At 55.4% G+C, this 22,878-nt stretch overlaps 2 protein-coding genes across 3 annotated transcripts; one reads left to right on the forward strand and one right to left on the reverse strand.

The window, feature by feature from the left end:
- Window positions 1-617: 617 nt before the first annotated feature.
- On the forward strand, window positions 618-7,118 carry NAB2 (NGFI-A binding protein 2). 2 transcript variants are annotated; one of them, XM_003926463.3, is made up of 7 exons: window positions 618-995; window positions 2,792-3,665; window positions 4,107-4,240; window positions 4,576-4,627; window positions 4,722-4,854; window positions 5,066-5,257; window positions 6,253-7,118. In XM_003926463.3, the coding sequence occupies exons 1-7, from the start codon at window positions 913-915 to the stop codon at window positions 6,360-6,362; spliced, it is 1,578 nt and encodes a 525-aa protein (XP_003926512.1). In that variant the 5' UTR covers window positions 618-912; the 3' UTR covers window positions 6,363-7,118. The 2 variants fall into 2 exon arrangements, with proteins under 2 accessions (XP_003926512.1, XP_010335517.1); XM_010337215.3 differs by lacking the exon at window positions 5,066-5,257.
- STAT6 (signal transducer and activator of transcription 6) lies at window positions 7,046-22,878 on the reverse strand. Its single transcript, XM_003926458.4, has 22 exons — window positions 22,602-22,878; window positions 19,673-19,809; window positions 19,177-19,315; window positions 18,803-18,886; window positions 18,270-18,408; window positions 18,106-18,158; window positions 17,772-17,920; window positions 17,042-17,173; window positions 16,724-16,912; window positions 16,303-16,390; window positions 16,040-16,162; window positions 14,983-15,075; window positions 14,447-14,653; window positions 11,972-12,066; window positions 11,743-11,879; window positions 11,271-11,417; window positions 10,990-11,053; window positions 10,767-10,877; window positions 10,485-10,577; window positions 8,719-8,784; window positions 8,501-8,629; window positions 7,046-8,412 (listed from the first exon to the last, which is right to left on the reverse strand). The coding sequence occupies exons 2-22, from the start codon at window positions 19,786-19,788 to the stop codon at window positions 8,223-8,225; spliced, it is 2,544 nt and encodes an 847-aa protein (XP_003926507.1). The 5' UTR covers window positions 19,789-19,809; window positions 22,602-22,878; the 3' UTR covers window positions 7,046-8,222.

Raw genomic sequence — 22,878 nt, forward strand, 5'->3', positions numbered from 1 at the left:
ATTACTCCACTGGGAGCTGGGGAGGGGCGCGGGGATATCTAGGGGATCCCTGCAGAGCCCCACGCTCTCAGGCCCGCCTTAAGTGCACACTCTGTGGGAGTCAGATGCACGCACAGGAGGAGCCGCACACCACAGCCTTCGCCAACTTTTCCCGGCTCCTAGCATTCACACGTCCAGCACCGCAAGGCCAGAGTGTGAGCAGTGGGCGTCCGCGTAGTTGTTTAGGCGCGTGTGCACGTCCGTGCGCTTCTGTGTCTTTGTGTACTTGTGCGTGGTTGTGAAACTCCGCTCTCAGCTCGGAGGGGTGGGGGAAGAGTAGGAATGTCGCCGCCGGGGCGCTCACGTGGGTACGTGGGCTCAAGAGGGCCGGCTGCGCATCCGGCGTGGGCGGTACTGAGCGACCTCGCCCCGCCTGCTGGGTCCCCAAGCCCGTCCTCCACAGCCGGGCCTCGGTCACCTCGGTCCCTAACTCCGCGCCGGGTCTCTGAGTCCCCGCCCCCGCCTCCTGCTCCACACCCCCTCCCCCCAGTCTCCGCCTCTCCCAGTCTGTAAGCCGCGTTGTCTCGGCGGCCGAGAGGCCCCGGCGCCCGCCCCCCGGCCCCCGCCCCCGCCCCCGGCCCCGGCTCTGCCCACGCCCTCCGCCCGCCAGCCCCGCAGCCAGCGCAGAGCCGGGCCTCGCTCCCCGTGCGTCCTGCGGGGGCGGAGGCGCGGAGAGGCGGCAAGCGCAGCCGGGGAGGTGGGGGGGCAGAGGCACAGACAGAGGCTCGGAGGCTCGGAGAGAGAAGACGTGGAGGGAGGGACAGAGCCTGGACAGCGGTGGACACGGCATCTTGCGCGGGGAGGAGCGCAACGCGCAGCAGGCGCCGAGCGCCGGGCACCGAGAAGGGCAGCCCGGGTGGTCTCCGGCAGTCCATGCACAGAGCGCCTTCCCCCACAGCCGAGCAGCCGCCGGGCGGAGGGGACAGCGCCCGCCGGACCCTGCAGCCCAGACTCAAGTTAGTGGGCAAAGGGAGGCAGAGGGGAATGGAGATGGGTGGAGCTGGACTTGGGAATGGGGTCCAGAGGGCGGAGGTCGAGGGGAGGACGTGGGGAAGCGGGACGGGGGTGGGGGGTGGAGACTGATGGAAAAGGGGGTGCGTCTTCGAATTAGGGGCCCCTGGGAGCAAGCAAGCATCTGATGAAGCGGGATATGAAAGAGTAGTACCTAATTCTCCATTCCCGGTTTACTCTGTGGGCTGGTTATGGCATGAGTGCCCCCTGCAAAGAATGTGGGAGCCCCCAAGCTTCAGGGGATGCCCTGGAGCTTGAGCTGGCATCAGTGCAGAAGGTAGGGGGACGCTCAGCTGCCTCAGTCCGTCGCTGGCACGGCGCGCAGGCCCCCCAGGGTCCAGGAGAAGCCAGTGCCTTTGAGTTAAAGGAGCATCAAGCGGGAGGGGGGAAAGGGGGTTTCGCGGGAGGGCTTAAGCGTTCCTTCCTCTATCTGTCCGTTTATTCATCGAGTGGGGAGGGGAGTTTCAGTGTGCAGCCCCTTCATCAAGAGGCCTTGAGCCGCTCCCCCACTCCACTTGAAGATGCGGGTGGAAAATAAGGGAGAAGAGAGTAGGCGGGAGCCCCTGGGCGGTTTTCGCCCACAGACGCTACCACTGTGGGAGTGTGTGTGGGCGGAACGGCCCCGGAGCAGAACAATTGCGCCCCTCCCCTGCCGCGGCCCCTGAGCTGAAGGAACAGGCCCACTGAGAAAGTGGGGAGTGTCGGTCCTAGGAGAGGGGCCACTGAGGAGCACTGGGCAGCCTGGAAGGGTGGAGAGGTCCTAGCGGGAGAGAGGAAGCCTGCGTAAAGAATGCTTAACCCGGCCAGTCACGATGGCTTACACCTGTAATCTCAGCACTTTGGAACCCGAGGCAGTTGGATCACGAGGTCAGGGAGTTCCAGACCAACCTGACCAACATGGAGAAACCCTGTCTCTACTAAAACTATAAAAATTAGCCGGGCGTGGTGTTGAGCGCCTGTAATCCCAGCTACTCAGGAGGCTGAGGCAGGAGAATCTCTTGAACCCGGGAGACAGAGGTTGCAGTGAGCCGAGATGAGGCCACTGCTCTCCAGCTTGGGCGACAGAGCGAGACTCCAGCCCAACACCCACCGCCCCCCCCCAAAAAAAATGAAAAAAAAAAAAAATGCTTAGCCCTTGGGAAAAGCTCTGCAAGGAGCAAGGCACCACCTGGCTCACTGAGTGGGAAAGCCAGGGAAGGTGCCACACCCTCACTCTCGGCCACCTGGTGCTGTGGCCCCTCCACGGGAAGTGAAGTTGACCAACTGCAGTGTCCCCTAGTGTCCACTGTGGGAGAGACAGGGTCCTACATTCACATTAGTATGGGTGACTTCACTTTCATTATTAGCGTTGAGACTGCTGGGTGTTTAGAGTGGAAAGTGAGGGTTGTGTTTTGGGGGAGAGGGAGGTCCAGCCATCCCAGGTTGGTGCTGGCCAGGTCTTGCCCCAGACCAGAAAGATAAAAGGCGAAGATGGGGTTGTAAAGAGACTTGCACTCCTGCAGACATGGGCACTGGCTTTTGGTGCTTCAGGCTAGTCTGGGATGGCCCCGGCTTGTCCATGCCTATGAGCAGTGCCTGAGTCTCAGGGTCTGTACTCAGACCTGGGTACTGGGTAGGAGAGCATCCAAATGAGGGAGGGGAAGAAAAGCAGACAGAAAAGAGGGAACAATTGTTAATGTGGGTGGGTACCCAGTAGGGGGACTTGCACCGACTGCCTCTCTCTTGTGCCCCTCCTTCTCAGGCCCAGTGCCCGAGCCATGGCACTGCCTCGGACGCTGGGGGAGCTGCAGCTGTACCGGGTCCTGCAGCGCGCCAACCTCCTTTCCTACTATGAGACCTTCATCCAGCAGGGAGGGGACGACGTGCAGCAGCTGTGTGAGGCGGGTGAGGAGGAGTTTCTGGAGATCATGGCACTTGTGGGCATGGCCACGAAGCCCCTCCATGTCCGACGCCTGCAGAAGGCACTAAGAGAGTGGGCCACCAATCCAGGGCTCTTCAGTCAACCAGTGCCTGCTGTTCCTGTGTCCAGCATCCCGCTCTTCAAGATCTCTGAGACTGCGGGTACCCGGAAAGGGAGCATGAGCAATGGGCATGGCAGCCCAGGGGAAAAGGCAGGCAGTGCCCGCAGTTTTAGTCCCAAGAGCCCCCTTGAACTTGGAGAGAAGCTATCACCACTGCCTGGGGGACCAGGGGCAGGGGACCCCCGGATCTGGCCAGGCCGGAGCACTCCAGAGTCGGACGTTGGGGCAGGAGGAGAAGAGGAGGCTGGCTCGCCCCCCTTCTCCCCCCCTGCAGGGGGAGGAGTCCCTGAGGGGACTGGGGCTGGGGGGCTGGCAGCAGGTGGGACTGGGGGTGGTCCAGACCGACTGGAGCCAGAGATGGTACGCATGGTGGTGGAAAGTGTGGAGAGGATCTTCCGGAGCTTCCCAAGAGGGGATGCTGGGGAGGTCACATCCCTGCTAAAGCTGAATAAGAAGCTGGCACGGAGCGTGGGGCACATCTTTGAGATGGATGATAATGACAGCCAGAAGGAAGAGGAGATCCGCAAATACAGCATCATCTATGGCCGTTTCGACTCTAAGCGGCGGGAGGGCAAGCAGCTCAGCCTGCATGAGGTAAGAACCCCCAGGCCTCCTAGGATTGCCCTTGACTCCTGGGCTCCTTACCTCTGCAAGTTTCTGAGGTCTCCAATTCTCTTTCATTACCCCTTGACCAGGACCCCAGGCCCTGACCCCCTCCCCCACAAGCCCCCACCCAGGGGCCGCAATGCTCCCATCCTCAGCTGAGGAGGACACAGAGGTACAGGCAGCACCCGGCTGTTGTCAGCTCCGTGTCACTCAGGACCCCACAGGAGTAGCGGAGGCCCCGGGCATTCCTAGGAAGCTGTGGGTGCTGACCTCTCTTCTTTCTTCAGAAAGCTCCTGTGTAGTGTCAAAACCAAAGCAAGCATCCGATGGATGGGCCTCATTTGTCCGATGGTGAAGGGGTGTGAGGAGGTCTGGTGAGGCAGTGGGGGAGTTCCAATTCTGACTCTCCTGGCTGCCTTCTCTCCACAGCTCACCATCAACGAAGCTGCTGCCCAGTTCTGCATGAGGGACAACACGCTCTTATTGCGGAGAGTGGAGCTCTTCTCTTTGTCCCGCCAAGTAGCCCGAGAGAGCACCTACTTGTCCTCCTTGAAAGGCTCCAGGTGAGACCCCCTTCCCCAGGTCCTTCCTGGACTGGAATCCCACCATGGAGTTAGATCATGTCCAGATCTTCAGCTCAGGCAGCTCTAGGCCTGCTTCCGCCCCACCTGCATGTCCTGCTTTTGGCTAAGTCAGCTTGTCTCAGGTCTGGTCTCTCCTTCCATCCATGTTGAGTCCCCCAGCCCCCTACAACAATATCGCCTGAGCTATACACTCCTTCTCTGCCAACTTATTGGTAAAGGTTTTCAATAACACATGCCTCTAGCCAGGTTCTGGGCTCTGCCCATCGCGTGGCCCTCCCCAGCCTCACCCCCTTTATTCTTATCCATCTTTTCAGGCTCCACCCTGAAGAACTGGGAGGCCCTCCACTGAAGAAGCTGAAACAAGAGGTGTGTTTTCTGGGTTGCATGTAGGGGCGTCAGGCAGCCTTCCTCAATCCCCTCCCTTGCCAGGTCTTCATTTCCCCATTTTGGGCATCCACAGGTTGGAGAACAGAGTCACTCTGAAATCCAGCAGCCGCCCCCAGGCCCTGAGTCCTATGCACCTTCATACCGCCCCAGCCTGGAGGAGGACAGCGCCAGCCTGTCTGGGGAGAGTCTGGATGGACACTTGCAGGGTGAGTGTGCCTCAGAACACTTTTCTCTTCACTGAGGGTAGGGGAGTGGGGGAGGGGGTGGGGGGGAGGAGTGAGCCAGGAGGCAATGCCTGGAACAGGGCTGGGAGGCCTGGCTGGAGGGGGGCAGAAGGGCCTGTGGGCTGGCTGTGTGGTTGAGGGTGGGGGTTCCATTGGCTGCAGCCCCTTACCTGACTAGTGCCCATGCCCACAGCTGTGGGGTCATGCCCAAGGCTGACGCCGCCCCCTGCTGACCTGCCTCTGGCATTGCCAGCCCATGGGCTATGGAGCCGCCACATCCTGCAGCAGACACTGATGGACGAGGGGCTGCGGCTCGCCCGCCTCGTCTCCCACGATCGCGTGGGCCGCCTCAGCCCCTGTGTGCCTGCGAAGCCACCTCTCGCAGGTGAGGCAGCCAGCAGTGCTGTCCCCAAGCACCCAGGCCCCACACAGCAATTCTGGTGTCCTGGGGCCAGGTGGGTGGAAGAGGTTTATAGTCGTCAGAGAGGGCAGTAAGAGGGCCGGGCTACAGCCAGCCAGGCCTTGGGGTGCGGAGAGGCAGACCCTGCTGGGCTGCTTCCACCACGGAAAGTCTGGTCCTAGTGGAGGTCTGTGAAAGGGGAACTGGGGAGCTGGGGACCGAGAAAAGAGGATGAAGGAGCAGGAAGGAGGAACATCAATAAGGGAAGCTCAAATGGCACTTCCACCAACCCAGGAGCCAGGAGCAGGCTAGGAGTTGCGGGGATGGGTTTGCCCAGCTTGGAAGCAGAGGAGCCCAAAGCGGGGATGCTTTGTGTGTGGAAGGGGGAAGAAGGAGTGGGCCGGCAGAGGGCCGGGCAGCCGCTGGGCTGAGAGTGACGCAGCAGACAAAGCCACCAACCCTGGCTTGGTATTTTTAAACTGTGCGTGGGTGGAAAGTGGGGGCGGGGACTGGAAGGGGGGCTCTTCTTGAGGGAGGAGCTGGGAGGCTGGTTTCCTGTGCTCCCCCGATTTGGCTACCAAAAAAACTTGGGGGGTCATGGTAGGCTGGGTGGGGACTGGGAGGGGGCCAGGGATGAGTGGGGGTGGCAGAGCTTGGGAAGTGGGGGAGGGGAGAGGTCAGAGCCAAACCACCCCCGCAGCTCCTGACAGAACCAGAAATTCCAGCACCACGGAGGAGGAGGCGGGGAGAGACAGAGAAAGAGAGAGACACAGACAGAGACAGCTACACACAGCCAGAGAGGGGAGGGGGCTCCCACACTCGGGAATGGAACCCACCGTACACATGCAGTGGGCAGGAGACAGTAATTCAATAAGCCAAGCCCATCTTCCCAGCTTTCTTTGCCCCTGCTTCTGTTCCCAACCACCTCTGTCTGCAGCCAGTCAGCCCGCAGTCTCCTAACTGCCCCCTTTTCCCTGCAGAGTTCGAGGAAGGGCTGCTGGACCGCTGTCCTGCCCCAGGACCCCATCCTGCGCTGGTGGAGGGTCGCAGGAGCAGCGTGAAAGTGGAGGCTGAGGCCAGCCGGCAGTGAGGGGTGCACTGGTGTTTTCAGACACAGGACCCCAGACTTCTGGCTCACGCAGACCCCACGCTCTCCATCCCCGGAATCTAGTCACAACCCTGGATCCTTCCGCTGCCCTTCTCCTGCCTCCCCACCTGCTCCATGGGCATAGACTGTGGGGCTTCAAGCAATAACAAGCAGGGGCCTGGAGAGAGGACACAAGGAGGGTGCGTGGTGCCCTCACCCCTGCCCAGAGCGAGGGGGCAAGGACTCTGCCTCCAGGGCCTCTGGGGTTCTCCCCTCCCTCATACAACACACTCCCATTCTCTTTAGGTTTGCACCAGTGGTGTGAGCAGTTGGACTCAGTTTGGACAAGGGGGAGAGGGGGACTTCCCTGGGAAGGTCCAGCAGCTAAAAGTGGCAACATTTGCCCCCAGAACTGGGGGCCTGGGAACACTGGACCTGCTCCTTCTCCCCTCTCCTTCCCCATTTTTGTGCTTCTGGTTTGTTTCTTTAATTTAACAAGTGCTGCAGTTTGCCCTCCCATTCCCATCTCTTCCCCCAAGTCCTTAGCAATTTCTTCCCTCCTGCCCTTTGTGGGGGCAGTGGGTGTGGGATCCCTTCACTGGCCCCCTCGGGAGGCCTGGGTTGGACTCAGGGTCTCCTCCAGCTGGGGGCTGGACCACAGCACCTATCTGAGCAGTTAGAGCGTCTTTCTTTTCAGATTGTGTACAGTAGATTATTTATTTTGTTATTTTGGAATAAAATTTATTTTATGGCTTAGGATCTATGACCCCTGCCTCAAGAGGGAGAAAGGGTGGCATGGGATGGGGGAGTGAAGGGAAGCTGGCAGTGGATAGGGCAACAGAAAAGATGCAGCAGGCAGGGCCCCTCATACACTGGAGGGCCGCGTGGCCAGGCCTGGACCCAGATGCTCACCCTGGCTCCCAGGCAGCGTTGGAGGCGTGGAGCCATATGTAGATGTTACAGCCACTTGGACCTACTTGGGCAATCAGACTCTAAATTCAGAGTACTTTTGGGTTAGCATATGTCAGAGAGGGCAGCACACTTGGCGCTGTCTTCTGTGCAGTGTCTCACTTGCAGATTTGTGTTGTCACACAGGCAAAAGCAGATAGACACATATTCTATGTTTTCATGCAACTGATGTGCCAACCATACATTAACATAGGTACATACACGTTCACACAGCTATATATGAAGAAATTTGGCCCTTGTACTTCTGCATAGTCTCATACACATAACAGAAGCCTCCATCTGGCTGACAGGAATTTGGGGCTTTGGGAGATTTGTTTTTTAATCAGGACAAAACCTGTGTTGGTAACCACATGTCCAGACCCCTCCTGTACTCCCATCCAGGCTCCCCTGAGCCGTTTCCCATTGCCCCAGGGCTAAGACCCAGTATTCTCTATCCCTGCCCTCTAGTGTAAATACGTATGTTCCTGCCTATCCATCCTAGGCCCTGGCTTAGAGTGGGTGGAGAAGCTTTCCATGCCCTAACCTGTGCTCTTACCCAGCTCCCCTCCTCCTCAGCCCCATCACCCTCAGCTGTGTGTGTGTGTGTGCGCGTGTGTGTGTGCGCGCGCACTGTGGGTGCAGGCATGTTGGGGCATGTCTCATCTCAGAGCCTGAACTTCCCTTCCAGTCAGTGCTAGAAGGAGGTGGGCTGGGGAATGATAGGAAGGAAGGAGTGGATTGGCTCCACCCACCGTGCGTTCTCCTGGTAGTCTTTTCCTCCAGACCGCGAGTAGTAGGTGGAGATAGAAGGGCACCCTCCCCATCCGCTGCTTGGCAGGGCATGAGCAAGTGTCCAGAGCAGGTCTATGGGGACAGTAGAAGAGCTGTCTCTCTGGGCTCTCCCTCCAGCTGGGATCACCAACTGGGGTTGGCCCTTAAGTCCATGTGGGACATTGAGATCCCAGATTGCCCATAGTGGGAGGGCTGCAGGAGGGGCTGGGCCCCCATGGACCCTCCCCCTGACTCTCCCTGCCCCTCCAGGAGAAGCTTAGTGAGGTCCTGTTCAGTGGGAGGCAGCAGAGGAGGGAACATGTCTTCACCAATCCTGCAAGGAGACAGGAGAAGCAGTGGAGTAGGCATGGCGCCCACTCCCCTAGATGCCACCCAGCCTCCACCCCCAAGCTGCCACTTACCAAGTGCCCTGAGGAAACGGTCTCACTGGCTGGCTCAGGCAGCTGTCTTCCACCATGGGCACATCTGAGCAGAGCAAGGGCTCAGGGCTGGAGACAGCATGTTCCTGAGGTTGGCACGGCAGCAGGCCCCTGCCAGGAACCAGCAAAGGAAATCAGGAGGGTGGGGCAAGGCCAGGAAAGAAGAGGTGTATGGGGTCAGGAGGGGCTTTGTCACTCACTGGGGATGAGGCTGGTCAAAGGGCAGACTCATCTGACCCAGGCTTGGGGGCATCTGCAGTTGAGGCCTGGAAGTAGGGAGAGCACAGTCAGAGGAAGGCAGGCTAGGCAAAGGCAGAGTGGTGCGAAATCAGGACCTCTGAGTGAGGAAACAAGCTCCAGCTCCTTATCCTGACTTAGCAGTGACCCTGAGCAAACTATTTCTGTGCTCTGAGCTCAGTCTTATCTATAAAACGAGCATGTGTGAGGGGGGTGGATAAGCCAATTTCTAATGTTTCTTCGGACTCTGAACTTTGGTGGTTCTTAAGTCCCCAAGTTCTCACTCCCATCTCACCTGGGAGGGGAGATGTTGTGCCTTGACTAAGGGTTAATAAGCACCTGAGCGTCATACTTGGGGAATAAAAACATCTAGGCCATTTCCAGGCCGAAACACTTGAGTAAACAAAAATCAACACAGCAGAGAAGTGACAGTGGCTCTCGGGCAGGACAGAAAATAATAATGTCATTCACCACATTATGACATTTCTGTCAAATACAGACCACAGTGGTCTCATAAGATTATAATCAAGGGCCGGGCACCGTGGCTCAAGCCTGTAATCCCAGCACTTTGGGAGGCCGAGGCGGGTGGATCACGAGGTCGAGAGATCGAGACCATCCTGGTCAACATGGTGAAACCCCGTCTCTACTAAAAATACAAAAAATTAGCTGGGCATGGTGGCGCGTGCCTGTAATCCCAGCTACTCAGGAGGCTGAGACAGGAGAATTGCCTGAACCCAGGAGGCGGAGGTTGCGGTGAGCCGAGATCGCGCCATTGCACTCCAGCCTGGGTAACGAGCGAAATTCCGTCTCAAAAAAAAAAAAAAAAAAAAAAAGATTATAATCAAGGCCAGGAGAGTGACTCACGCCTGTAATCCCAGAACTTTGGGAGGCCAAGGTAGGAGGATCACCTGAGCCCAGGAGTTTGAGACCAGCTGAGGCAGTAAGTGAGACCTTGTCTGCAAAAAAAACCTTAAAAAAGAATTAGCCGAGTGTGGCGGTGCACAGCAGCAGAAGGACTGCTTAAGCCCAGGAGGTGGAGGTTGCAGGGAGCCGAGATCGCATCGCTGCACTCCAGCCTGGGTGACAGAGTAAGAGCCTGTCTCAAAAAAAAAAATATATATATATATATATATATATATAAAATCAATCTGAAAATTCATATTATGCAAATATTTATCATTATGTTACTGTTTCCTTTTACTATTCAGAACAGTATCATGCTGTTCAGGTTCATAGCTAGCAGCAGTAAGCTATAGCATACGGCCTCCGTGTATAGTAGCCTATACCGTATAGGTTTGTGTAATTACACTCTATGATGTTTGCGTAACGATGAAACTGCCTAAGGACAGAAAGTGCTCCTTCGCTAAGCGATGCATGACTGGACTTACACAGCTTTTGCTATGAGCCAAGCACTCTGCTCAGCTTCACAAGTATTATGAACTCATTTAATGCAGTAGGGTAGGTTATTATTATTAGCATTATTATCCCCCATTATGCAGATGAGGCACCAAAGACTAAGTAATTTACCCCAAACCACTAAGTGGTGGAGCTAGAATTCAAACCTAGGCAGTTCGGATCTTAACTACTACCCCCTCATGAGAGTGGACAGAAGAGAAGAGGAAAGGCTGTTAGCATTTGCTGCTCCTTACTCACAAAGGAGCCTCTTCTAACAATTCCAACGCGCACCCCCTTGGAGTGGGATGGTATTGCCGTGAGGTTTTTCACTTACTCCTGGAAGGCTGACAACACATTGACCGATTCTTCTGGGGAGAGGCCTTGATATGAGGAGATGGAGTGAGAGTGTGGTGGGTACACCTGGGGCCTGGGGAAAGAAAACAGACCCCCTGATGCCAGCCCTTCTCCTGGACACCACCATGCCCTGCTTTGGGAACTGGTGTCCCTTTCATAGAAAGGAAAATTCCTTGTTCTGCCCCTGCCAGCTCTCCCATCTGCCCATGCTAAAAGCCCGTCTGCACAGACCACTCCCATTCCTGTCTTTCCAGCTCCTTACACCATCTCTGGGCCAAGCTGCATGCTCATGGAGGAATCAGAGGCCATTCCAAGTTCATAAGAGGGCACCATGGTAGGCATCTGGGGCTCTGGGGTAGGAAGTGGCTGGTCCCTGGAGGAGGGAAGGAGGTCCACGTGACTGACTGAGGGTTGATGCCACCCCTCCTTCCTGCCGATAAGCGCAAGGCTCCTGACCTACCCGCTATCCACACCACCGCACTCACCTTTCCACAGTCATCTTGATAGTAGCTGGGACATAACCCCTGCCATCCTTACCCATCTGTTCAGCTGTTGCGAGAAGGAAAAGAGAGCCATGGAGTACCCTGGGGTGAGGGAGGAAGGGAGGTGGAAAAGGTAGGCATAGATGATGGGGAGGTAGGAGAAGCGCAGCTACATAATAGGGAGTGACATCAGGATGACACACGCAGGCAGGAAGAGGAGGGCAGCGGGGCTCAGGGAGAAGGTGGGTGACAGGAAGGAATCAGAGCCACCAGTTCCAGCTCACGCTTGTAGTGGCTCCGGAACGCCTCATCCTTGGGCTTCTTGGGATAGAGGTTCTTGAGCTGAGCAAGATCCCGGATTCGGTCCCCCAGTGAGCGAATGGACAGGTCTTTGGCAGAGAATGGCTGGATGTTCTCTATCTGTGGAGAGCCTATGGTAGGAATGAGATGCTGAGAACCCTCTGTTCAGACTTTCTTCCCCTTTCCAGCCTCCACCATAAGACCTGTCCTCACTCCACCAAGGCAAGGGAGAGAGGACCTAGGGTGGGGTTCCTGAGGGAGAGAGGTCCTCCAGTCCCCGTTCCCACAGAGCTCACAGTGAGAAGGTGAAAGTTGAGACCACAGAAGGAAGAAGAGAAGTTGGAAGAACTTCCTGAAGATCAAGATTGGCATCAGAAAGGTCTGGACATTTCATTCCCAGAAGAAACTCCAGCGGGCAAAAGCACAAAGACAGAGGACTGGCTAGGGTGACCTCACCATCCTGGCCCCGGATGACATGGGCAATGGTGATGCCCCCAATCTCTGAGTCACTGAAGCGGAGGAGAAAGGTTCCATCGGGCTCGTTGAGAAGAAGGCTAGTGACGTACTGTTTGCTGATGAAGCCAATGATCAGCCTGGCCGGGAGGAAGGAGAGGATGGGGCATGGGCAGTGGGTATGGAGGAGATTGGGTTTTGGCTGCTCAGACCACCCAGGGCAGGGACTCACTGGTCAGACCAGTAGCTCCGGAGACAGCGTTTGGTGAGATCCAGGACACCATCAAACCACTGCCAAAAGGTGAAGCCACGGCCCAGCAGGATCTCCTGGGGGACAGGAGACTGGTGTGAGCTGAGGGAAGGTCAGAGCTGGAGCCTGTTTAGGGCAGTTAGCGAGTTGTTGAGTGCCTTCATGACAGAATCACAGGGCTGAGGGATCAAACGGGACCTGAGATCCCATCAATGACAACGACCAACCCTCATACTTACACATGCCAGCCACTATTTCAAGCCTTTTCATCTATTAATTTATTTGCTCTCTACACGATTATGGAGGTAGGCACTATAATAATTCCATTTTACAGATGAAAAAAATGGAAGTCCAAAAACATCAAATGACTTGCCCAGTCTACACAGCTGGTAAGAGGCAGAGCTAGGATTTAAACTCATAACTACTATGCTACACCCTCCCCCTAAGGAGGTCTGGCAGAGGTGAAGCCCAGAGGAAGGTAGCCTACTGGGTGTGACTGCCTTGCTCCCTTTTGCTAACACACCCTCGGGTCACATGAGCATTTCTTTCTTCTCTTTAAAGATTCTCACACTCAAAAACAAAAAACAACAAACAAAACACCAAAAAATAATATAACATGAAAGAACAAGAGTCAGAAATATGTGGTTCTCTCCCAGCCATGCCACCCACCTGCTTTGGGACCTTGAACAAACTACATAACCCTCTGAGCATCAGATTCCTCATCTGTAAAATGGGGATAATAATAGTATCTACCAGCCGGGCGTGGTGGCTCATGCCTGTAATCCCAGCACGTTGGGAGGCTGAGGCGGGAGGATCACGAGATCAGGAGATCAAGACCATCCTGGCTCACATGGTGAAACCCCGTCTCTACTAAAAACACAAAAAAATTAGCTGGGCGTGGCAGCACGCACCTATAGTCCCAGCTACTCGGGAGGCTGAGGCAGGAGAATCGCTTGAACCTGGGAGGCGGAGGTTGCGTGAGCCAAGATCTTGCCACTGCACTCCAGCCTGGCAACAGAGCAAGACTCTGTCTCAAAAAAATAAATAAATAAGATAATAGTATATGCCTCAAAGGGATGTTGGGAAGATTAAGTGAGATAATATACATAAAGTGTTAAGCCCAGCAACTGGCATATAATAAGCTGTTGACACATGGTAGCTGGTATTACCGCACATGTCCCTGTGGGATTCCGTTCAGTTTTTGCAATAGGAATTATTTTCTTTTCTTTTTCTTTTTCTTTTTGAGATGGAGTTTCGATTTTGTTGCCCAGGCTGGAATGCAAGGGCATAATCAGCTCATTGCAACCTCTGCCTCCCGGGTTCAGGCGATTCTCCTGCCTCAGCCTCCCAAGTAGCTGCGGTTACAGGTATGCACCACCACACTTGACTAATTCTGTATTTTTAATAGACACAGGGTTTCTCCATGTTGGCCAGGATGGTCTCCAACTCCTGACCTAAGGTGATCTGCCGGCCTCAACCTCCCAAAGTGCTTGGATTACAGATGTGAGCCACTGTGCCCTGCTGTTTTTTTTTTTGTTGTTTTTTTTTTTGAGAGGGAGTCTTACTCTGTTGCCCAGGCTGGAGTACAGTGATGCAATCTCAGCTCCCTGCAGCTTCTGCCTCCGGGTTCAAGAGATTCTCCTGCCTCAGCCTCCTGAGTAGCTGGGATTACAGGCACGCACGACCACGCCTGGCTAATTTTAGTAGAGACAAGGTTTCGCCATGTTGACCAGGCTGTTTTCGAACTCCTGACCTCAGGTGATCCACCCGCCTTGGCCTCCCAAAGTGCTGGGATTACAGGTGTGAGCTGCGACCCCCAGCTTTTTTTTTTTTTTTTTTTTTTTTTTTTTGAGACAGAGTCTTGCTCTTTCACCCAAGCTGGAGTGCAGTGGTGTGATCTCAACTCACTGCAACCTTTGCCTCCCAGGTTCAAGCGATTCTCCTGCCTCAGCCTCCCAAGTAGCTGGGATTACAGGCATGTGCCACCCTACTTGGCTAATTTTTGTATTTTTAGTAGAGACGGAGTTTTACCATGTTGGCCAGGCTGGTCTCAAACTCCTGACCTCAGGTGATCTGCCTGCCTCAGCCTCCCAAAGACTGGGATTACAGGTGCTAGCCACTGTGCCCGGCCAGGAACTATTTTTCCAATGGGTCAAAGTCACTTTGAATCAGAGTTCTGTTTACACACAACCTGGGTGAGTCATGCAAGTCACTGGTAAAGAGGAAGGACAGATGGCCCCCAAACCAAAACCTCAGGGATGCCAGAGAATGCAGCTCCAGGGCCAACCTCCAGGCCTGGGGTATTTCCTCCCTGGTCCATGACCCGCCTTCCTGAAGGACCCGAGGAGGCACTGTGGAGACCCCAACAGGAGGTCCCTGCGTGGAGGCTGGGCGGGCCCTGAGTGCCCCAGGGATGAAGAGCTTGGGGGTGGGAGGTCCAAAGAGCAGGAGAATGACCTTGTTGAACTGCGACCAGGACACAGAACGGTGCTGGAAGGCTTCCATGCTGAGGCTGTTGTCATTGAAGATCTTCTGAGCCAGGAAGAGGAAGTGCTCTGGGAGCAGCCCCCGGTTGGTTCCCACCTCAGCCATGAACTTCAGATTCAGAGTTTCACACATCTTCTCCCAGGGCACCCGCTCAGCCACCACAAAGGGCACACGGTCCTGGGGAGAAGGGGGAAGAAGGGAGCACCGCAGGCTACCATCTCGCTTTTCCTCAGGCCGGCCTTCATCCCTCCCACCTGCCTGTGGCCTACCCCTCCACAGCACCTGAGCTTGCTCACAAACATGCTGCTTTTTCTAGGTTACGGTGCTGTGGCCTGATAGTTGTTAAGACTGCAGTGAAGAGGTCAGAAGCACAAAAGCAGGCCCATGAGAAGGCGTTAGGACCACGCCCATTTGAAGATGCCTGCCACCCCATCAACAAGCCTGGACCACTGCGCATGTTAGAACCCACCCTGCCCCATCCCCTCCAACTCCAGGCCTTTCCTCACCATCTCAGAGAAGGCATTGTCCCACAGGATGGTGGCTTTAGCATTGTTGTCTTGGTTGCCATGGACGATGACCACAAGGGGCAGAGACAGGGCCTGAAGAGGGTGAGGACAGGGGTTTCTTTTCATCCTTTCTTTACTTCTCTCTCTCTCTCTCTCTCTCTCTCTCTCTCGAGATAGTATCTCACTCTGTTGCCCAGGCTGGAGTGCAGTAGTGCATTCTCAGCTCACTGCAACCTCAACTTCCAGGGCTCCAGTGATCCTTCCACGTCAGCCTCCTAAATAGCTGTAACTACAGGTGTGTACCACCTAGTCCAGATAAATTTTTATTTTTTTGTAGAGACTGAGTCTCCCTGTGTTGCCCAGGCTGGTCTTGAACTCCCAGGCTCAAGCGATCCTCCCACTTTGGCCTCCCAGGGTGCTGAGATTTTACAGCGGTCAGCCACCATACTCCATCAGAGGACAGAGGTTTCTTAGTGGAGCAAGAAGTTTCCTCAGGGGGCTCGCTCTGAGCACTAAGAGAAGTTATTGGACTCACACATCAGAATCAAAAAGCTCATGGCATGTTATTAAATGCTTTCTGAAGCTCAATCAGGACCTCACTGTAGAGAAGTGGTTAGGAGTCACTGCTATGAAGCCAGACCTCCGGGTTTCAAATACCAGCTCCAACACTTAGCTGTGTGACTGGGACAAGCTGCTTAAAATGTCTGTGTCTCAACATCCTTATCTATAAAATGAGGCTAATAATACTGCCTACCTCATAATGTTATTGTTAAAACCAAACATGTGTATGCTGGCACTCATGTGTGTGTGTAACATTTAAAAGAGTGCCCTGGTCTAAGGGAAGCGCTTCCTAAATGTTTGCTGCTATTCACTACCATCCCCTGCTCTGTGAGCTCTGCGCTGCTGCTCCTCCCCACTCGCCCGGACCCAGCATGCATGAACCCCAGACACATGCGGTATGGGGCAGTCACAAGAGGTGAGGGTCCAGGGCTCCTGTGTGTGGCATTCAAGGAGGACTCGGGGTCCCAGGTAGGGGCAGGGCTGGGCCACAGTTCACCTGGAGCTGGATGGGGAGTTTGCCAGGTCCGAGCGTGAGGCTGGCGGAGAAGAGCACAGCACACTTCTCCTCTGTGACGGACTCGGTGCCCTTCCGCTCACACCGCTTGATCTTCTTGAGAAGCTGTGGGTGGGGTGAGGTAGAGCAAGGGTGAGGGCAGAGAGACCGAGTTTCCTGGGCTTCCCGACATCCTTTCCAAGGAGAGTCCCATAGTCTCCTAGTGGTGCCTCCCTTACTGCCCACTGCACCTCAAATCCCCTCACCAGGTTCTTGAACAGGGCAGAGCAGCAGTTCCCAGGAATGCTGTTTTCCAAGGGCACAGTGTTGTTGATGATTTCTCCAGTGCTTTCTCTGCCAGGGGAGGTCAGAATGTGAACGAGCTCATCTCACTCTGGCCAGGTGTGGTGATGTGCTTGAGTGCATGGGTGAGTGTAGACTACCCACTGTCATCAGCCCTAAATCTCCATGTCTCTGGGTTCTTAAGGGAGGAGTCCCCATCTTGGCCAAATCATGATGCCCCCACCCCATTCCAGCCCTAACTGGGTCCCTCCCTTTCTTCTGCCTTGACTGTTCAGGGTCTCCACCACCCATGGCTCTCCCTCCCCATCCCTTGCTTTTTTCAGTGCCAGCCTGCCTCTATCACCCTAACAGGCCTCTCCAACCCCAGGTCCAATCCCAGCTTACGCTCCAGCCCCAGGACCCTGAGGCACACTCAGCTCCCTCGCCTGCTTCTCTGTCACCATGTCGGCCCTGACCAGTGGAGGCTTGGCTGGGGCCCCCAGGAACCGCAAGCCCAACAGGAATCGAACTCCAGCCTGGAACTTGGTCTGAGTCTTCAGTACCTGGGGGGGCTGCTTCTCCACCAGGAAACAACTGGGAGTGAGGAGGACGCAAGGGGAGTTGGAGGCTGGGTCCTTGTTGATGCCCTCCCCACACCTCTAGCCCCCTTCTTTTCTTCCTTGGGGTCTGTTCTAGGCCGGACTGGGGGCTCCCAGGGCATACCTGGTGACAAGGGTTCGCAGGACTTCATCTAGCCGGCTAATCAGCGACGCCCGGGTCTTGGGCTCAAGCTCCCCACCAGTTGCCCCTACCTCCTGCTGCAGCTGGGAATAAATGTCCACCAGGCTCTCACACCTGGGGCCAGGACAGTGGTCAGGGGGCACAGGATCAATGCTGCTTGCTCCGGCCCAGGCTCCCTTCCCCTATACCCAGGGAGAAAGCAAGCTATCGTGTGTGGAGGACTGGGGTGGATAGTGGCTGTGGCTGCAAGGCACCTGGGTTGAAGGGTGTTCTGTGATCTGTCAGCCTAGGGTCTGGGTGGGAGGTTCATTCGCAGTGCCTACACCCACTAGGGAAACCCAGCTGCCTCTCCCCTGAGGGCTCATGCACCCAGGACAGCTACCAGCACTTACAGTGCCTTGTGGAAAACTGGAAAGTGTTCCCACTTAATAAACCCAATGGAAAAGGCTTCCTAGTCCTTCGGACATGGGGCTTGAGGATAGAAGTATGGGTTGGATGAGTCCCTGATTGTGCCCCTCGACTGGCCCCCCTTGCACAGGATGCGACCTGAACAACGGTGTGCATGGCCTCGCTGGAACTGGCTTTTATGCATCTTGGTCCACTCCAAGGCCCTCCTGCCTGGCTGCGTCTCTCTCTCTCACCTGTAGGGCCTCCAGCAGGGTCAGCTGTCCACCCCCAGTTTGCCCCCCTTCCCCATCAGCCCTGGCCCAACCTCTCCTGGAGTGGGGCCAGGCTCTCCTCAAAGGGCGCGCCATTCCCTGCCAGCTGCTGCTGCCGTTTCCAAATCTGGATCCTCTTCAGCACCAGGGCCTTGGCTGCCTCCAGCTCCCCAGTGGTCTCCTGCAGTAGCATGGCCAGGGCCTACGGGCAGAGAGGGGCCTGAGCCACGGCCGCACGCTGCCGCACACCCAGGTCCTGGGATGGGGCTCTTCTTCTCGCTCCTCTGGCATTCCCTTACCCCACCTCAGTCTGTGTCTCTCTGAGGTCTAACTTCCATCCCTCCAGCTGCACTTCAACCTGTCTCCCCCTCTCAGCCCATTACTCACCTCACTTGGCCCAGTCCCATTAGCAGGAGTTTCTACAAATCTGTGCAGAGACACTGAGGGTGGGGGCAGAAACCAGGGGTGCAGACAGATTAGAGGTTCAGTTAAGGCTGAGATCCAGGAGGGGACCACTCCCATACACTCCCCAGAACTGCCCTGGCCCCCACCTTGGCCAGCCTCAGCCCCCTCCTGTAGGGCTTCTCGGAGAAGGTGGATGTCCCCTACTCGGTGCTGCAGCCTCCGCAGGGCTGTGTTAAACTTGAGTTCTTCCTGCTTCCAGTGGAAAGATATTGGCAAGCGACGGAACTATACAGGAAGGACAGATGCCAAGAGGTGAAACACCCCGCTCATCCCTGTATACTGGCCTCCACCCTCTGCTCTGCAGACACCATTTTCTTGCTCCCTTCTCCTCTTCGGCAGTTCTTCCTGACCTTTTGGAATATCCTGGGGATAAGACCTTTCTCCTAGCAGAATCAGTTCCTTATCCCTTGCTCTGTTCTCCCCAGGCCTCCTACCCTCAGTCCCTCATAGGAAGATTCCCTGGGCTTGACTTGGGGTTCGCTCTGACCCTAGGAACCTCCTTTGGTCACTCCTGGGCCTAGAACACTGAGGCTTTAGTAAGGTTCAAATTCTTTCTAGTTTGTGACGGCTCAGGCCAAAGTCTCAAGGAACCGAGCTGGGAAGTGGGATATCACAATACCTGTTCCATAACAGCTTTTTTCTCTCCTTGAAGTATTTGTCTGAAAGTGGCCACCAGCTTCAGGGGGTCCCTCTGATATATGCTCTATAGAAATGAGGGTGGTCAACAGTGAGCTTGGCTTTTACGCATGTCCTCCAATCCCTCCAATCCCCAGGCCCCCATTCACATATATACTTTAAGGCAGCACGGCTGTAGACTCCAGAAGTTTTTGTGCATTTGCATGCTTTTAAAATCTAATTTGCCTGCTCGCTAGCAGCTAACCACAGGAATACCAATTTGCTTCCAACATCCAACCAATTTTCTTCCAGCGCCCAATGCTCAACCCAGCTCTACCTCAGCCCCACCCAGCCTTGTCCCCTCCCCTCCTGCCCCACCTCCAAGGTGCTGATGTGTTGCAAGATGGTGCTCCCCTCCCCCTGCTCTCCCGCCGAGGCCTGAAGGCGCTGGACGGTGGCTGAAAGTAGGGCACTAGCCATGTTGTGGCAGAAGTCATCCGAGCCGACCAGGAACTCCCTGCAGGAAGATCAGGATGAGGCTACCTCAGGCCAGGGCTTCCTCAGCTCTCCTGACCCTCCAAAAAGCTCAGCAGTTCCTTTATGCCCCAGTCTTCTAGCTGTGATGAGATACGCCCTTGTCCCAGCCCAAAACCTGCTCCTCTTTGGCTCAGCCTCCTAAAAGATGGGGTCTCCATGTGTCAACATTCATAGCCTGGTCTTGATGGGGCACAGACTCCCTGCTGAATCTAGGCCACTACATATGGAATAACAGGTCTCAAGTTCTGAATCCACGGGTGAGGGGAGAAGAATCTAAGGCGAAGGAAGATGAGTCAGGGAAGACTTGGGGGACCAGCAGGGAGCAGCCAGGACTCACCAGGGCTGGTTCTCCAGCCAGTCGCCCAGAAGATGCCGCAGGTGTTGGGGAAAGTCGACATAGAGCCGCTGTACTTTTTCTGGGGGCATCTTGGAGACCAGACCCCACAGAGACATGATCTGGGACTTGGAGGTTGCCTGGAGGAGAAAAATAAGGCCACTCTGAGAGGTACCCAAGAAACTTGGCCTATCTTCTGGGGCAACCAGGGAACTTTTATAGATAGCTCTCCTAGGAACCATCCCCACCACCACTCACGGCCAGACCACCTTTAACCAGGGGCATTCTGGGTCAGTGCCTGAGATGGGGATAACTCCTTCAATAACAGATACAGGGGCAGGAAGAGCTAAGCTGCAGCCAGAGGGGCGGGGAGACAAAGGGAGACAGGGCAGTAGGGAGAGAGCTCTCTTAGAGACGGCGGAGGATTTGGTTGCAGCTCTAGACCTGGCTCTGGTTCTGTAAGCAAGGAGCCTTCCCTGTGTGAGCTTCGATCTTCTCATCTTTAAAATATGAGTGTTAGATGAGTGGCAAACTTTCCAAACTTTTTAAAGCAGTAGTCAATGTCAGCTTTTAATCTGTGGAATCTGAATTACATAAAAGGTATGACGCTGAAGATGCCCTGTTGAAAGAGAGCATGGGAAGCCTGAAATTCAACTGGTTCTATTTCCCTCTCCCCACCTACTGACCCCAAAGGCGTCCCTGGACAAACCTCTCAAAATTCTTTTTTTTAAAAAAACCTATCAAAAGGCCGGGCGCGGTGGCTCAAGCCTGTAATCCCAGCACTTTGGGAGGCCGAGGCGGAGAGATCGAGACCAACCTGGTCAACATGGTGAAACCCTGTCTCTACTAAAAATACAAAAAAAATTAGCTGGGCATGGTGGCACGTGCCTATAATCCCAGCTACTCAGGAGGCTGAGGCAGGAGAATTGCCTGAACCCAGGAGGCGGAGGTTGCGGTGAGCCGAGATCGCGCCATTGCACTCCAGCCTGGGTAATAAGAGCGAAACTCCGTCTCAAAAAAAAAAAAAAACAAAAAAAAACCTATCAAAATTCTAAGACTCCATGAGATAATTTGAAAACCACAAGGCTAGATGATGAAGCGGATGGGACAATAATAATACCTACCATTTGTTAAACGCTTACTATGTATGAGGCATTAGACTCAGTGCATTATCTCATTCAAGCCTCACCACACTTGAAAATATGTAATATCCCATTTTATAGATGAAGGAACTGAGGTTTAAGGAGTTTCTCTAACCTGCCTAAGGCCACTCAGTAAGTGAGTTTGGAAAGCAGGCTTTCAATCTGAGTGGGGATTAACCAGCTCACTGTGCTGTTAGGATCCCTTCCAGGGGCAAATCTCATCCTCCTAAGACGTGGGGGAAGGTGGGAGGAGACTTGAAGGAGGAGAGATGGAAAAGGAAAGTGGAGAGCTAAGGAAGAGGATGGGAGAGCCTAGAAAAAGGTGGGCTTAGAAAGCCAAGAGTAAAGAGCCTAGAAGAGAGAGGAAGCTGGAGGGCTAGAAGGCGAAGGGGAGAGATGAAAAGAGGGAGAGAGGAGAGGAGGGGATGGAGAGGTAGACAAGAGGATTGCATCCCCATTTCCAGGTTGGGGGGGACTGGGTAGACCGGTGGTTTCCCAGGGGCCTCTTAGTTCATGTTTCTCATATCCCTCTCCCAGAGATGAGGGAGAGGATGGGATGACAATTCCCTGGGTTGGAACCCAGGAACCCCAAGTCCTCCTGTTGCACGGTCAGCCTCTCACCTCTCCCAGGACTCTCAAAGGGATGGAAAATGGAGAGGCCCCATGCTCCAAGACCCTCATGCCCCTCTCTCCTCCAGTTCCCACTTCCCCCAGCTCTTTTCTCCAAGAGGCACAATCCTTATCCCTCCTGCTCAGGGTCTTCCAACAGGCCTTTTATTAACCCAAGAGAGAAAGGGCCTCTGGACTGGGTGGGCATTGCTTTCCTCTGCATCCCCTTGTAGAGTGACCAGCCTCCTGGCATGACCCTGGCTAAAAATATCCAACCTTTCTCCTTCCCCAGACATCAGGAGGACACATTTCTCCCCACCCCAACCCATAACAAGGCTGGGTCGATTGGCTGGACCAGGACAGGGGGACCTTTTGCGTTCAGCCCCCTGGAGGGGAAGGGAGGGAGGAGCCACGGCGTGGGGGGGGCGGGGCAGTGTTCCCTCCCAAACCCAGGAGGGCAGGACTAGGTCCGGGATCCTTTTCTGCCTGCTTGGTGGCCTAAACCCGCTCATCCCAACCCCTACCACCCGAGTCCTCAGACCGTGGCATCACAGAATCGAAAGTTAAAACAGCTTCTGAGTTGCCCAATGTGTGGATGTGGTGGTGGGGGAGCGGGGAGGGGAGGCGGAGCCAGTTCAGCACAAGTAGGGTTAACTCGGCGCCGCCACTGGGAAATCTCAGCGTCTACAGCAGCCAAGCGTGGAGCAGTTTTGAGGGGGAAATTCCCCCTCCTTTGGGGCACCATGAGGTCTACATCTGGGGCTTGCTCACCCCCCAGCCACACCCTTGAACAGGAACCTTTAGCGGAGGGCAGGATAGGGGTTTAACAAGGATCCACTGCTCTCTGGCATCCACCTTCCAGGGAGGGGCGGCCACTTCCCCCGACCCAAGGCAGGGGCACTCCTTCACCTCCTTTCCCTGACTTTCCAGGGCCCTGGGGTACAGGGGTGAGGCTGTGAGGACATGACCCATGGCGGAGGGGAGTACTGAGGCCTGGACCCTCCCAGATTCCTCCAGGAGTTCAAAACTGCCAAAACCCAGTGCCACCAGCCACCAACACTAGCTGAAACCATCTCCTGGGGACGATCCACTCAGCCAGAGGAGGATCCCGAGAGCTCCCCCCCAATCCACCCCCACACACTTATAGAGGGCCCCGCACCCCCTCAGAAGCAACCCCTCACCTTGGCAACCCCTCTGCTGTCTTCTCCCTTTCTCAGCGGGCACTGCCAGGCCCCATGGGTCTGTAGCTCTGTCCAGCGAGTTCAAGGCTGGTCCTGCTAGCACCTCCCCCCTTCCACCACCACTACGAAAAAGAAAAATAAAATCACACACACACACACACACACACACACACACACACACACACTCCTCTCCCGTCCTCCCTCTTCAGTGTAAGCAGTGGCTGCCCCAGCCCGCTGTTTCCGGCTTCTCCTTCTACCCAGGTCCCTCCCTGGAGCT

This window comes from Saimiri boliviensis, chromosome 7, assembly GCF_048565385.1.
Source record: "Saimiri boliviensis isolate mSaiBol1 chromosome 7, mSaiBol1.pri, whole genome shotgun sequence".
In the NCBI taxonomy this organism is placed as follows: domain Eukaryota; kingdom Metazoa; phylum Chordata; class Mammalia; order Primates; family Cebidae; genus Saimiri; species Saimiri boliviensis.

Coding starts and splice junctions, on each gene's coding strand:
- NAB2 (XM_003926463.3), top strand. CDS start 913: ATGCACAGAGCGCCTTCCCCCACAGCCGAGCAGCCGCCGGGCGGAGGG. Junction 4,628..4,721: donor TGAAGAAGCTGAAACAAGAG/GTGTGTTTTCTG, acceptor GGGCATCCACAG/GTTGGAGAACAGAGTCACTC. Junction 5,258..6,252: donor TGCGAAGCCACCTCTCGCAG/GTGAGGCAGCCA, acceptor TTTTCCCTGCAG/AGTTCGAGGAAGGGCTGCTG.
- STAT6 (XM_003926458.4), bottom strand. CDS start 19,788: ATGTCTCTGTGGGGTCTGGTCTCCAAGATGCCCCCAGAAAAAGTACAG. Junction 18,887..19,176: donor AACACATCAGCACCTTGGAG/GTGGGGCAGGAG, acceptor TCATTTCTATAG/AGCATATATCAGAGGGACCC. Junction 11,418..11,742: donor TGTCATCCGGGGCCAGGATG/GTGAGGTCACCC, acceptor TTCCTACCATAG/GCTCTCCACAGATAGAGAAC.